At 42.6% G+C, this 14085-nt stretch overlaps 1 protein-coding gene across 4 annotated transcripts; it reads left to right on the top strand.

Annotated features, from left to right (window-relative positions):
- The first annotated feature begins 1734 nt into the window (after positions 1 to 1734).
- On the top strand, positions 1735 to 10575 carry LOC115754042 (uncharacterized ATP-dependent helicase C29A10.10c-like). 4 transcript variants are annotated; one of them, XR_007197765.1, is made up of 8 exons: positions 1735 to 2069; positions 2667 to 4182; positions 5160 to 5348; positions 6260 to 6518; positions 6642 to 6774; positions 6865 to 8631; positions 8755 to 9556; positions 10188 to 10575. XR_007197765.1 is itself a non-coding variant. In XM_030692948.2 (7 exons), exons 2-7 carry the CDS (start codon positions 2814 to 2816, stop codon positions 9181 to 9183), a joined length of 4146 nt encoding a protein of 1381 aa, XP_030548808.1. In that variant the 5' UTR covers positions 1735 to 2069; positions 2667 to 2813; the 3' UTR covers positions 9184 to 10136. The 4 variants fall into 4 exon arrangements, 1 of the variants encoding a protein (XP_030548808.1); XR_004016947.2 differs by lacking the exon at positions 10188 to 10575 and adding an exon at positions 9771 to 10136; XR_007197764.1 differs by lacking the exon at positions 10188 to 10575 and adding an exon at positions 9701 to 10136.
- The last annotated feature ends 3510 nt before the right edge of the window (positions 10576 to 14085 follow it).

Raw genomic sequence — 14085 nt, 5'->3', positions numbered from 1 at the left:
CCATTAGCAACGGATTGATCGGACGAGTTATTCAGACGACAGACGATTAAGATGGAGAGGAATGTATCACGAAAATGGGGGTGCGATTGAGATTGCGAGACGGAGAGTAAGATGATGAGAGTAATTGGAGTGGAGAAAGGGAGCAACTTGAGCAATTGCCGAGAATTTTCCTTTCCTTTGCTTTTTGGGGGCCCACTGGCAAGCTCCCCGTCCAACGGCCACCGTTCAAGTAGACGAGGCCTAGATTTGGCCCGTGGGCCCGAACAATTTGATTTGGGCCGCCCTTTATGCCAGGCCATGGCAAAAGAGAAGATGGGCCGGATTGACACTACTAGACTCCACCGGTCCGGCCCAATTGCAGCCTTTAGTCCAATGCAAAATGTATTTTGCTTCTAGAATTCAAGGATAGTCAATAGTCAACGTAGGGTTTGTTCGCATTGCCGGTCAACGTTAGTGCTTACGGTTCTTTTGTAGGGTTTGTTCGCATTTTTTTCAAGGGAAATAAAAAAGTGAGCGACTTGAGATTTGCCTATGCTGGGAGGGGTTGCTTCAAGTTGTGCCTACATAAAGCCCCTCTAAGGCTGTCTTTAGAGGGTTGAAAGTGTTCGACAAATAAGATCTCAAGTTTGATATATTCTAAAAAAAAAAATGAGACTCCGGCGAGATCGAGAATATGGCTTGCAAACGTGTTCCCATACCGAAATTTAAAAGGCCTTCTTGTGTCGTGCAATAAGTCAAATATGCTTACCGAAACAATTAATGAAAAATGCGAATCGGGTATGTTCCCTTTACGGTTTTCATGCTGGATTTTCGCAAAATGGGGCTTTTCGAAATCCTTCAAAAATAAGAGGGTCTCTACTCGTAATGTAGTTGACATATTAGGTACGCACGAAATCACCTAATTTGGTGAAAAATTAACCATAACTTTTTTTTTTCGAAAACTAAAGTTCTTAGATCTATAGTTTTAATTAAACCCAAAGTGTGTGATTTGTATGCCTAGAAGGATACCTCTGCTGCCCAGAAGTAAGAGCACTCAATGCCCACTTACTAGGTAACTACCACCCACTTTCTTTTTATGGAAAGCCCCCCACATAAGTCCTCCTCTTATTTATTTTTCTCTATATTTTGCACAAAAATAGAAAAAGTTTTTTATAGGAAAAATAGCAAAACCTCTTATAGTTTCAAAAGAGTAATATTAGAAGTTTTACTTCTCCATCCAATTCAGATCATCGATCTTCACTACGACGTCGAATTCACTAGCGTGTTTATAGCGGGCATGGAAACTCGGTGAAGTTAAAATTTGCAAGTAAATCGCAAGACAGCTGACTTATCTCGAAACAATCTCGTCAAGAGATTGCGTTCTTGCATGGATTCAAATGGAATTCCTGAAATTTGCCATTTATAATAACATCTATTTTCTCGCTTCTTAATTAATCTGGATCTCGCAACTCATGCATTCTTTGAGGCTTTCTCTCGATTCAGAGTTCTTACTTAAATATTCGAACATGATCTTTTTGCAACTTCGCGAAATTCGAATAAATAACGTCTTAAAATTCTTGACGGACAATCCAAAAAGAAAAAAGAGTCGATATTTTAATAAAGTCAAAAAAGAAATTAAAAAAAAAAAGAATTAGTGTTAGTGACATTACTAGTAGTACTCGGAGAAGAAGGTTGTCGTTTCACGGGGAATAAACCTAAAAACGCAGGCGCTTCGTGCCTACATAGGCATGACATGGATATTCTCCCCAAGAACAAAAACCCAAAGATCTCCACGTCCCTCATCCCCACACATCATCTGACTCTCTTTTGCTCGATCGAATCGAGCTTCGCTCCTCTCTATCTCTCTCTCTACCTCTTCGATTCCACCGATCGCGACTCGCCAATCCCCGACCCCGGCGAGCTCTCCGTCCGCCCTCCTTACCCCTCCTCTTTGATCCCAACTGATCGCCGCCGCCGCCTCCGCCGCCGCCGCCCGTCTCCGGTGGCCCTCCCGAGGAGCCGTCCCCAATCGGTCTCCGGCGTTCGCTGGCCTCCCCGCTCTGTGGTTGATCTGGCTTCGTGCGCCTGCGGTGAGTTCTCGCGCAGTCTGCCTCTGACCCACCCACCCACCGATCGACTCCACTGGTCGATGGGGCGGGGACTTAATTGTGGAATCCGCATTTGGTTTGTTTTGCATTTGGTTGACTCGTCGGGCATTGGTTTTGGATTTTTTGATTGGGCGAGATCATGTAGGTGTTACGTCTAAAAGAGGTGCCGATTTGGTCGGTTTAGGGTTTTCCTCAAAGATGAGAGCTGATTGGGTAGATACTTACAATTTGGTTTCGGTTGGGTTGGGTTCGCCATTGGAATGATTCGGTTTGGCTCTGTTCAAGGTTTTCTCGAAAACTAGTTAGTTTGGTTTGATCGGTGGTGTCCTGGATCGTGCTTCCCTGGGGCAGAGAGCGACCCTGGTAACACTGCTATAGAATGTTTATATTTGTATTGACAACTCACATATCGAAGTAGCAATTAGACGCAGCCTTGGCTATCCTTGGTGAAGCAATTACTTATTTTTTGCCCTTCCTATGCATATTTGATTTAAGATTTTTCTCGAAGTACTGGTCTTTTGTTGTGTGCCTTGTTGCTATGTTAGATATGCGTATAATTGTCGTCTTACGAATTTACAGGTCTCCTTCGGTCATCAGGATCATTTGATTTCCTTGGACATACACATTTCGTCAGAAGTGCGAATTGTATGTTGAGAAGGCGACAGAACAGTTGCCGGTTGAAGTTATTTGCACCGACAGTACAGTTTGTATGTGTTTACCTATGAGATGACATCTCGGGGAAGGCCCATGTTTGATCTGAATGAACCTCCTCCGGGGGATGATGAGAATGACACTGTCAACAGCATGCTGCCGCAGAAGGCTCTTCCATCTTCAAATCCTCACAGTTCGACCGTGCTTGCATCTTCAGTAGTTCCGCAGAGAATTGTCAACAATAATGCTTTCTCACATGCATCATCTGTGTCAGGTTTTCAACCTTTTGTTCGTCCCAAAGCTGCTCATATGCTGGGTCGTGTTGAGCAGAAGAATGCAGGGGATAGGAATTGCAATGTTGCCTCGTCATCAAAATTGAGTGATGCTGCGGAGAAGAATCCAGTAAGTCTGTTGGTTTCTGACTCTGTGGCAGGTCGTAATGTTGAGAGAGAAGAAGGTGAATGGTCGGATGATGATGGCTCTGCTGATCCACATAGATCTAGCAGTTTGCATGAACCAGGCAAAGCTTCACGAGGAAAAGGAACGAGTGAATTGGAGGATACTAATGCTTCAGGGTTGGTTAATGAGATTGTTTCTTGCAATGGAAAAATTTCTGAAAGTGGTGGAGTTGAAAATTCAGCTTCTGCACCTACTGGACTAAACTTGCATCCAAATGATTCTGAAAGCAACGACAGCCACAATGTCGAGGGCAATGCTAAAATAGATACTTATAATGGTGTTCAGGAGGAAGATATCAGCGGTACAAAACAAAAAGAAGTCAAAGGCATTGAGGCGAGCTATGCTCTGAAATGTGCGAATAATCCAGGAAAGAGGAAGATGGACCAACATAAAGAAGCTATGCTAGGCAAGAAGCGCAACAGACAGACCATGTTTCTTAATTTGGAGGATGTAAAGCAAGCTGGACAAATGAAGACTTCGACTCCAAGACGACTGAACTTTTCATCAACTACAAGCACTCGTTCTGCGAAAGAAACTCGAACTATTCCTCCTCCTCCTGAACGCGTTGTCGAAAAACTGGGTCAATCCATATCTAAGGACCTGAAAAGATTGGACGTATCTGCTATTGAAGGAGGCAATACTGCTGAGCAGAGTGATTCTAAGTCCGAATGCAATGGTGATGTAGATGGCGGAGTACTGGCTAAGCCTAAGAAAATGATTAACAGTAATGACCCATCTGCTGAAGTTTCACAACCTTCAAGGCAGAGTTCCTGGAAGCAACCCATGGATCTGAGACAGCCGAAAAGTTCTCCACTTCCTAGCAAGAAGCCAGGTTTAATCAGTCAGATCTCCCTGGATTTAAAGTCGATGAATAAGAAGCATCTTGCTCCTAAGAAACAAACGATAATTAATTCTACTTATCAAGATACATCAGTTGAGCGCCTGATACGTGAGGTGACCAATGAGAAATTTTGGCAACAACCTGGTATGATAACATCAACCTTGCTTACTGTTCATGTTTTTTTAGAAGTGCTTACTTCGCACTGGAAAATTTTGCCGATGCTACGGTGCATTTGTTTCATTCCTTTGGATAACTTTTTCCAATAGTATTTCGATAAATTTAATGCGTGAAAGTCATCAAAAGGGCATATTGAGCTGTGTAATCAAAACTCTGACTTGTCATCATTGCATTTTAGCTTCACAGAGAAGTGTAGGGCTTCACATTAATGGCCATGCTCGTAACTTAGACATTTTTGTGTAGCATGTGTTAAGAACTAAGAAGGTTCATTCTTTTTGTGCAAAGTTGCTGTAAAGTTTACAGCTAAAATCAAGACTGGTTTGGCTGGTCGGGCAGTAATCAGTTCATAGTCAGGTCCGGTTTAGCCTACTTAACCATCTCTGTCCTAAACTGGATCAAACTGAAATTAACCCAGTTCAACTGGTTTAATAGGGACGATTGGACTGGGTGGGTAAAGGCTTAGTCGTTAATTGTAATTTGAAACATGTGGTGGGTGTAAGATTCAGTTGGATGTTAGGGTCTAATAGCTTATTGAAGTGATTTGGACCTGGATATTTCATACTCATGGCAGTTTTTTTGGGCCTGTTTGCAAGTTCCAGATTAGAGTTACTCTTTCTACATGTGAATTCTAACCCTTTCATTGGCTGGCATGAGTTGGCTGGCACGAGACTCGTGTGTGATTATCCATTTATTTACTTGCATATTGCAGCACTTGAGGACATGCATTTGAGTTTGGAAGGGAGTCCCAGAATATCTTGGTCTGAATGCATGTAATTTTATTGTTATGCAGTCATACTGCAGATGGTGATATTGGTTTTTAGTAGCCTATATTGGCTTGTCTGTTTCTGCAAATGGTGATATCTGTTTCTATTAGCTTAGTTATGTGTTTGATTCCTTGCTGGTTCTCTTGAGTATAGAAGGTGATGTGGCTTCTTGTGTTCCAGGGGAGACTGATCTACAATGTGTTCCTGGTCGATTTGAGTCTGTAGAAGAGTATATCAGAGTATTTGAGCCTTTACTTTTTGAGGAATGCCGTGCACAGCTTTACAGTACATGGGAAGAGTTAAGTGAAACATTTTCAAGAGATACACATATAATGGTTCGAGTGCGGAATATCGAAAGGAGGGAAAGAGGTAATAATACTTCTACCATATTAGAGGTGTTTCTCTTTTTTAGGAATCTGGTACTTGTGGTGTATATTGTTTAGGACTATTCACGCATCTATGATTTATATTTATCACTCTTTTGATGTGTTTATTATTTAGTCGCCAACATTTTGAAAGGGTTCTCTCCGGAATGGAATCAAGTTATGGGAAGGCATGCTTTGCATTTGCTGCGGCAGTAATTGAATGACCTAAAACTTAAAAGCTGAAAGCAAGTAAACATGTCCATGGCTGATTGCATATTGTAACCTTTAACAGCTCAAGCATTTGGTTCTTACTTGGCTTACGTGATTCAGTCTTGAGAATTTTTTGCAGAAACATTCTGACTTCTGTCTTACCCGGTGGGACATTTTGCTAGTCTGTCTAGGAATCGAGGGTTACCTAAGTCAGTTTTTTGGATGCTGTCGGATGTGAAATCAGTAATGCACAGCCTAGTGTACTCTTAACAGTAAAAGCCTTTTTGAGGAATGGTGTTGTAGGCATGATGCATGAAAAAATTCATCTGAAAAAGCTCACATCAACCGTGTTGCTCTTGTACTGGATTTAGATGATGTGGACTCCTGACTTAGCTTTTGTTACGTTGAACTTCTTTTGTTCCTATTTTTTCGATGATGGATTTATGCTCATTAGGCGTGCTTGTAGTTGAAGGTCTACATGACTATGACTAGTAGATTAGTGCTTTACATGGTTCTATTCTTTATCAGGCTTTATTTTAGCAGTTCAGGCATCATAAGTTGTAGAAAGTTAAGATGGTAAAGGTGCTACTTGTAGTTCTTTCTTATGTTCTCTCTCTCTCTCTCTCTCTCTCTCTCTCACACACACACACACACACACACACACATATTTGTATGTATATATGTACTGACTAAATTATTCCTCAGGATGGTATGATGTGACGGTTCTTCCAGTAAACGAGTGCAAATGGATGTTTAAGGAGGGTGATGTTGCGGTTCTTTCAACCCCTAGGCCTGGATCATTCAGATCCAAAAGAAACAATTTCTCTGTCATTGATGAGGGGGATGAGCCTGATATAACTGGACGTGTGGCTGGTACGGTTAGACGATTTATGCCTATTGATACGCGTGATCCCCCTGGGGCAATCCTTCACTTCTATGTTGGCGATTCATATGATCCCAGCAGGTTGAGTTTGCTGTATTCAGCGTTAGATTATTTTTCTTGAATGGAATTGTTTCTGTATATTGTATATGTTATGTAGTACCCATGTACTAACTGTAATTGTGTTCTCCTAATGGACATTTTCAGTGAGGGCAATGAAGATCACATCTTAAGGAAACTCCAGCCTAGGGGCATCTGGTATTTAACTGTCCTGGGCTCTCTTGCTACCACTCAACGGGAGTATATTGCTTTGCATGCATTTCGTCGCCTTAATTTGCAGGTACGGGTGGATTTTTTTTTTGTTAATAGTATAACTGCAATTTTTTGTTACTTGTGTTAAGTCAAGTTGAACTGATTCTCTCCTCTTCAGATGCAAACAGCGATACTTCAGCCTAGTCCCGAGCAGTTTCCTAATTATGAGCAGCAGATCCCTGCCATGCCAGAGTGCTTCACTCAGAAGTTTGCAGAACACTTAAACAGGACCTTTAACGGACCCCAACTGTCAGCAATTCAGTGGGCTGCTATGCATACGGCCGCTGGTACAAGTAGTGGGACAACAAAGAGGCAAGAACCTTGGCCCTTCACTCTCGTTCAGGGGCCTCCAGGTACAGGCAAGACACATACTGTATGGGGTATGTTAAATGTGATCCATCTGGTTCAGTATCAACATTATTACAACTCATTGCTCAAGAAACTGGCACCTGAAAGCTACAAGCAACCTAGCGAGGGCAGTTCTGATAATAATGCAACTGGATCAATTGATGAAGTTCTTCAGAGCATGGATCAGAGTCTTTTTCGAACCCTTCCAAAGCTCTGCCCAAAGCCTAGAATGTTAGTGTGTGCTCCCTCCAATGCAGCAACAGATGAGCTTTTGGCTCGTGTTCTTGATCGTGGTTTCATTGATGGGGAAATGAGGATATATAAACCTGATGTAGCCCGAGTTGGGGTCGACTCACAAACACGTGCAGCGCAGGCCGTCTCTGTTGAAAGGAGAACTGAGCAACTTCTTGCCATGGGTAAAGAGGAGGTGTATGCCTGGTTGCATAGATTGAGAAATAATGAAGCTCAATTCTCTCAGGAGATAGCCGAAATTCAATCGAAACTCAACAGTGCAGCTGCTGCTATTCGTTCTCAAGGATCCGTTGGTGTGGATCCTGATGTTTTGATGGCAAGGGACCAGAATCGTGACGCGTTGCTCAAGCATCTTGCTCAAGCAGTTGAGAACAGGGACAAAGTGCTGGTTGAGATGTCTCGCATCCTCATTGTAGAAGTAAAGTTCCGTACTGGTAGTAATTTTAACTTGGAAGAGGCCCGCGCCAGTCTTGAGGCAAGTTATGCCAATGAAGCTGAGATTGTCTTCACTACCGTTTCAAGCAGTGGTAGAAAGTTATTCTCCCGCCTTTCTCATGGTTTCGATATGGTAGTCATTGATGAAGCAGCGCAGGCCAGTGAGGTGGCAGTTCTTCCTCCCCTTTCTCTTGGTGCAGCTCGATGTGTTCTGGTTGGGGATCCACAGCAGCTTCCTGCCACTGTGATCAGCAAAGCAGCTGGGACTCTGCTATATAGCAGGAGCCTTTTTGAGAGATTTCAACAGGCTGGATGCCCAACAATGTTGTTGTCTGTTCAGTACAGGATGCATCCACAAATCCGTGATTTCCCTTCCAGGTACTTTTACCAGGGACGCCTAAACGATAGTGAGAGTGTAGTGAAGTTACCTGATGAGGTATATTACAGGGATCCATTGCTTAGACCTTATATATTTTATGATATTACTCATGGGCGGGAATCCCATCGAGGTGGTTCTGTCTCCTACCAAAATATACACGAAGCACAGTTTTGTCTCCGTATATATGAGCATCTACAAAAAAATCTGAAATCTACGGGTGTGGGGAAGATTTCCGTGGGCATAATTACACCTTACAAGTTGCAGTTAAAATGCCTTCAACGTGAGTTTGAGGAGGTTCTGAATTCCGAAGAAGGGAAGGATATTTATATCAATACTGTGGACGCTTTCCAAGGACAAGAACGTGATGTCATAATAATGTCATGTGTTCGTGCTTCAAGTCATGGAGTTGGCTTTGTTGCAGATATTCGTCGAATGAATGTTGCTCTAACTCGTGCTAAGAGAGCTCTATGGGTATGGGTTCATCTGCCCTGTTCTAACTCTCTTACATTTCTGTTTTGGCCAATTCCCTGTCCTGTTCACTTGTCCCTTACAGGGACAGATTCTGATTGCTTTTGTGTCCTTTTCTCTTAATAGGTAATGGGAAATGCTAATGCTTTAATTCAGTCTGATGACTGGGCTGCGCTGATTGCTGATGCCAAAGCCAGAAATTGTTACATGGACATGGATTCTGTCCCCAAAGAGTTCTACATACCTAAAGGACCGACTCTTGCTCCCCTGCCAGGTAAGGCTCCTTTGAACTCGAGGGGGTTGAGGTCAAGCGGGAGGCATAGATCGACAGACATGCACACAGAGCCCAGGTCAGCAGTGGCAGCAGAAGATGACGAGAAGTTGCCAGCATCCTTAGTTTCTAGGAATGGAAATTTCCGGCCTCTTAAGCCGCCCGTGGAGAATTCACTGGAAGGTGTTGATCAGGTGGGTGACAGGTCAAGAGAATCCTGGCAATACGGCGCACAGAAGAAGCAGCAGAGTTCCTCTGGACCAGTGTGGAAGAGAGATTACTAATTGCTAGTCCTCTCTGTATTTTGATCTTTGCCAAACTCAGGCTCCACCTTGTGTTCCATTTATTCGAAACGTGGAACATGGTGCTTGCCTTAGGGGTGAAAAGCTCCGATGGCTGGAGGTGCTGCTCAAACGAGTTAAAAATGGACGGAATGAGGTCTCCGCTGAACTACTTTTGTTTGATAATTGGAAGTTTCTTAGGAGATTAGCCATAGAGAGGACTGGAATTCCTCAGCAGCCCCACCTTGCACAGGGAACCTTGCTGCAACATGTCTGGCTGGTCTGCCCCTCTCCCTATCTGTTTGCTAAGAGCCAGGTATCAGGCCTTTTATGGGGACGAGATGTCTCGGTAAACTTGCTGCCATCGGATTTTAAGGTATGAACCTTGCTTTCTTAAGTAGTTCTCTGATGATTACATGGCGGGGATAGCGGAGTTTTTACGAGTGTTATTAAAATAAATAAAAGAATAGAAAGGCACTCAGAAATCAGAAATGTAGGCATGAACGCAAATTTTATGCAGACTAGAAATTTAGAGATATAGATTTTTGTCAAAGGAGTGTTTGACTCTTGAATGGGCTCTGCTTGCTCAGGCTCTCTCAGTTTCTCTGGGCATACAAGTGGATGGTGGACACACTTCTCTATGACTGCCCCTTCTTTATTTGCACTGAAGCTTCTTATATGTATGAAAGGAAGGGAATAAAAGAAACAAAAAAACTTGTGTACTTGGTTGGAATGCTTTGCTCTTTCTCAAGGGGAAGAGAGACATATCTGCAATGCCTCGGCAAGGTGTGGGAGGGCATGGATTTGTATATAAGAATAATTTCCCTTTTATTTTTATTGTAACTTCATTTAGAGTAGGAATTCAATTCTTTGATTTAGATTAGTCGATGCATGCACTGAGTTATATTCTATACATTACATTTGCCGGCGAAAAGGGAAAGGAGGCCTTTTTGTCCTTTTTTGGTCTTCTTCCTCTGCGAATCTTTTCGCCGTTGTTCATCGCTCAGGTGGTTCTCCTGCTTGTTTGGGGGAGGCTATGTATCTTCCATGGATCCATCAATCTTTGCGCTAAAAGGTAAATGAATTGTCCTCCGATCCTGGAATTATAGTTCAGAATGCGATGACTAGAAACTATCCCAATCTTGCTAGCTAATTACTGGGAGTGGCGTCTGAGTGGTATTCGGAACTATGTCTGGCTTGTTTTGCCGGCAGTTGCGTTGATGCTCTTAGCCGGGGAATATAAGCAAACCTTATGTTAGTGAGTAATGGTGAAATGTCCTTTGGACTTTCCTGTTATAGCTGAAGGTATGGGTGGAACTTGTAATGGGTTAATGACTCCAGGGAGTGTCCTCCCGCATGCAAAAATTGGAGACCCATTTAGTGCAACAAACAAAGCATATCATACACTTTTCTTTGGTCGAGATACCATCCACTTTTAAGGATCAGCCAATATTCATTTCTAAGGAAATGCTACAGGCCCTACAAAACATGAAGGGGACGGTTGTCTTAACGTGGAGAATTGGTGCATTCCCCCTTCGCTTTTGGAACCCTAAGGTATCTGGTTTTACGTACCGCCTGAAATGATTTTCTCGAATGAGCGAGTCGATAACTTCACCAGTGGTCACAGTAATCTTTAGGAAGAGTTTTAACTGATGAAAAGATATATTTTGACTCAACACCGTCGCCGGGAGGATTCGCTTCCTCAGTCCATAGGTGTAGAGGGCAAAACTCAAGCGGTGTCTATTCTTGTTTATTTTAGTTACTTAACTGAAAGCCATCTTTCTTGTCTTTACTATCCATTAAAAAGAAATGCCTCTGATGCATTGTTTCTTTAGTTAACATTTCATCGGATTTTAAGTGTGAGAACAGTCATTGCATGACAATAAATCGTTATGCCCATCATGCTCAAGCAAAGTTTACAGTTCTTGGGGATTGGGTTGTACTGTTGTATTATATCGAAAAAGTCTATAAATATATATAATGTTTATGACTCAATTGATTAAAAAAAAAGTTTTGATTGAATGTGGACAATTATGATAGATTTATGACTTTTTGATAATTTTTTCTTTGGATTAATATCATGAAAAATCTCAAACCGATACATCCGTGACAAATTTACCCAAAATTATTTTTTTTATCACGAAAAACCCTAAACTAGTACACGTGTGATGAATTTACCACAAATTATTTTTTTGACCACAAAAAATCCTAAACTGTTATATTTATAACAAATTTACCCTAAACTAATTTTTTTAACCATAAAAAATATAAACATGTACGTTTATGATAAATTTACCCTTCGTAAAATTGTGTTAATACCACGAAAAATTTCAAATTGATATACATGTGATAAATAGAAGGTAAAAATCCTAAACCGATATACCCATCAACTACCACGTATCATCCAACTCGGTAATTTGACGATTAAATTTAACTAAAATTAACTGAAAGTAAATTTGTCACAGGTATACCAATTTAGGGTAAATTTATCACAAATATACCAATTTGGAGTTTTTTGTGATAAAAAAATAGTTTGAAAAAAAATTATTATAAATATATTAATTTGAAGCTTTTCGTGGTATTGACCCTTTTCCTTATGCTCGCACATAAGCTTCTTAGGCTAAATGACATATACGATGACTTCACAACGGAGAAGCTTTGTCATTAATCACGCCAACCGAAAAAGGGTTGACAAGTTGAAAATGTCGTGCCAGACAAAGACAAAAGAGGAGCACACCACTTTGGTCTCGTGGTGAAAATGCAGCTCTCTCCCATAACTTTAATTGTGCAGAAAAGTGATGAACAGCATCAACCTCAAATGGGTATCCAAGATAACGTTTTTCATTCTGTGTTTTTCTGTTTTTTTTATTTTATTTATTTTCCAAAATAGAAAAAGAAGATAAATCCATTTATATCCATTAATTGATTTTTTGTTCACGTGAATAAATTTATATTTCAGAAGTAAAAAAAAAATTAATTTTTTTGTTTTTGGAAATAAAAAGAGAAGCAACGTCATTTTAGAAAGAAAATAAAAAACTCGGTGTAACTTGATGCTCGTTTTTACTATCGGGAGTCCATCGCTAGTCACCGCGGCCGGTCGCCTGTAACATTCCATGGAGGGGGTGATACTCCTTGTCCCACATTTTACCGGTGAGCGCCCACTGCATACCAACCGTAATACCCGGGGGTTTCACTTGCACGATATTGTCTGTTTTAGGCTTTGCAACCCGCACGATTTTGTTTTTACGGGCACTCGGCCCGGAAAAGGGCTCATGCAAGTGAATAATCCCCCAACCCCTTATAAATTGGCCCAAGACTCCCTCTCGCAGCAATAATCCCCAACCCCTTATAAATTAGCCCAAGGGGTCTCACTTGCACGATATTGTGCGCTTTAACCTTGCAACCCGCACGATTGATATTGTCTGCTTTGGGCTTTGCAACCCGCACGATTTTGTTCTTGTCCCACATTGCCTAGAGGGCAAGTCTTGGGCCAATTTTACCAGTGCGCGTCCACTGCATACCAACCGTAACGCCCGAGGGTCTCACTTGTCTCACATTGCCTAGAGAGCGAGTCTTGAGCCAATTTTACCAACGCGCGCCCACTGCATACCAACTGTAACACCCGAGGGTCTCACTTGCACGGTATTGTCTGCTTTGGGCTTTGCAAGCCGCACGATTTTGTTTCTTTAGGCATTCCGCCCAGAAAAGGCCTCATGCAAGTGAATAATCCCCCAACCCCTTATAAATTGGCCCAACACTCCCTCTCTAAGCAATGTGGGACAAGAAGTACCGCCCTCTCTAGGCAATGTCAACCCCTTATAAATTGGCCCAAGACTCCCTCTCTAAGTAATGTGGGACAAAGAGTATCACCCTCTCTAGGCAATGTGGGACAAAGATTACCACCCCCTCTATGGGATGTTACATACTCCCCCCGAGAGCGGCACGGCGTCCCTACTATGCCCTTAGCGACACTAGCGAGTGCCCGCTATGGTCCCACACGCCGTCGAGAGTCGGCTCTAATACCATGAAGGGGGAGTATATAACATCCCATGAAAGGGGTGATACTCCTTGTCCCACATTGCCTAGAGAGAGAGTCTTGGGCCAATTTATAAGGGATTGGGGGATTATTCACTTGCATGAGGCTTTTTCTGGGCTGAGTGTCCAGAGAAACAAAATCGTGTTGGTTGCAAAGTCCAAAGCGGACAATATCGTGCAAGTGGGACCCTCGGGCGTTACATCGCCAGTTCCGGCCACTCGTCAATCCCCACTAACTCCATTGATATAAATAAAAAGTTGAGAAGAGAATTTTTTAGGTCGTACCAATCGCATTTATGTTCTTTTTCCATTCCGATAATAGAGATTTTTTGCGGTTATCAAACGCGTTCTGCTGTTCAAAAATTGTTCCCGAGATCGGATCAGAAAAAGCTATTTCTGCTCAGCAATCGCTCCTTAGAAGTCAATCCATTTAATTATTCAAGAAAAGATTTTTAAATTTTTTGGCCGGAATATTTTTGCTTGCAACGTCCCTCGCTGTGGCGTCCAATCCCTTCCCGGCTCCGGACCCGCCTCACCACCTCCTTGGCCATCCACCGGAGCACATGGAGATCGTCAGACAGTCCAGCAGAAGCAGGAGCCGCCACAAGTGCCCGAGGTTGCTACGCGTAAAAACAGCTTCTTCTTGATCGTTCCACGGGTCCTCGTAGAGCACCAAACTCCATGGAGATTCCCCCGCAGCGCTTCTCTTCTTCATTGTGTCTTGGAACGGACCGCTTGTTCTTGTTTCGGACGATGCTACATGATGATGATGATGATCTCTTCGTCTCCCCACGTATATGATGTGGGTTTCGTCGGAGGTCAAGGACTGCACGGATTCCCACTCGCCGGCCCCGAAGAGTGGTGGGAGCG

This window comes from Rhodamnia argentea, chromosome 3 (genome assembly GCF_020921035.1).
Source record: "Rhodamnia argentea isolate NSW1041297 chromosome 3, ASM2092103v1, whole genome shotgun sequence".
Classification (NCBI taxonomy): Eukaryota; Viridiplantae; Streptophyta; class Magnoliopsida; order Myrtales; family Myrtaceae; genus Rhodamnia; species Rhodamnia argentea.
Note: the sequence above shows the minus strand (reverse complement) of the source record. Positions and strands in the feature narration are given on the sequence as shown.

Bases quoted from the DNA above. Each gene is read 5' to 3' on its own strand.
- LOC115754042 (XM_030692948.2), top strand. From the start codon at position 2,814: ATGACATCTCGGGGAAGGCCCATGTTTGATCTGAATGAACCTCCTCCG. The intron at 6,519-6,641 runs GTTGAGTTTGCT...GGACATTTTCAG, and splicing joins GATTCATATGATCCCAGCAG to TGAGGGCAATGAAGATCACA. The intron at 6,775-6,864 runs GTACGGGTGGAT...TCTCCTCTTCAG, and splicing joins TTCGTCGCCTTAATTTGCAG to ATGCAAACAGCGATACTTCA.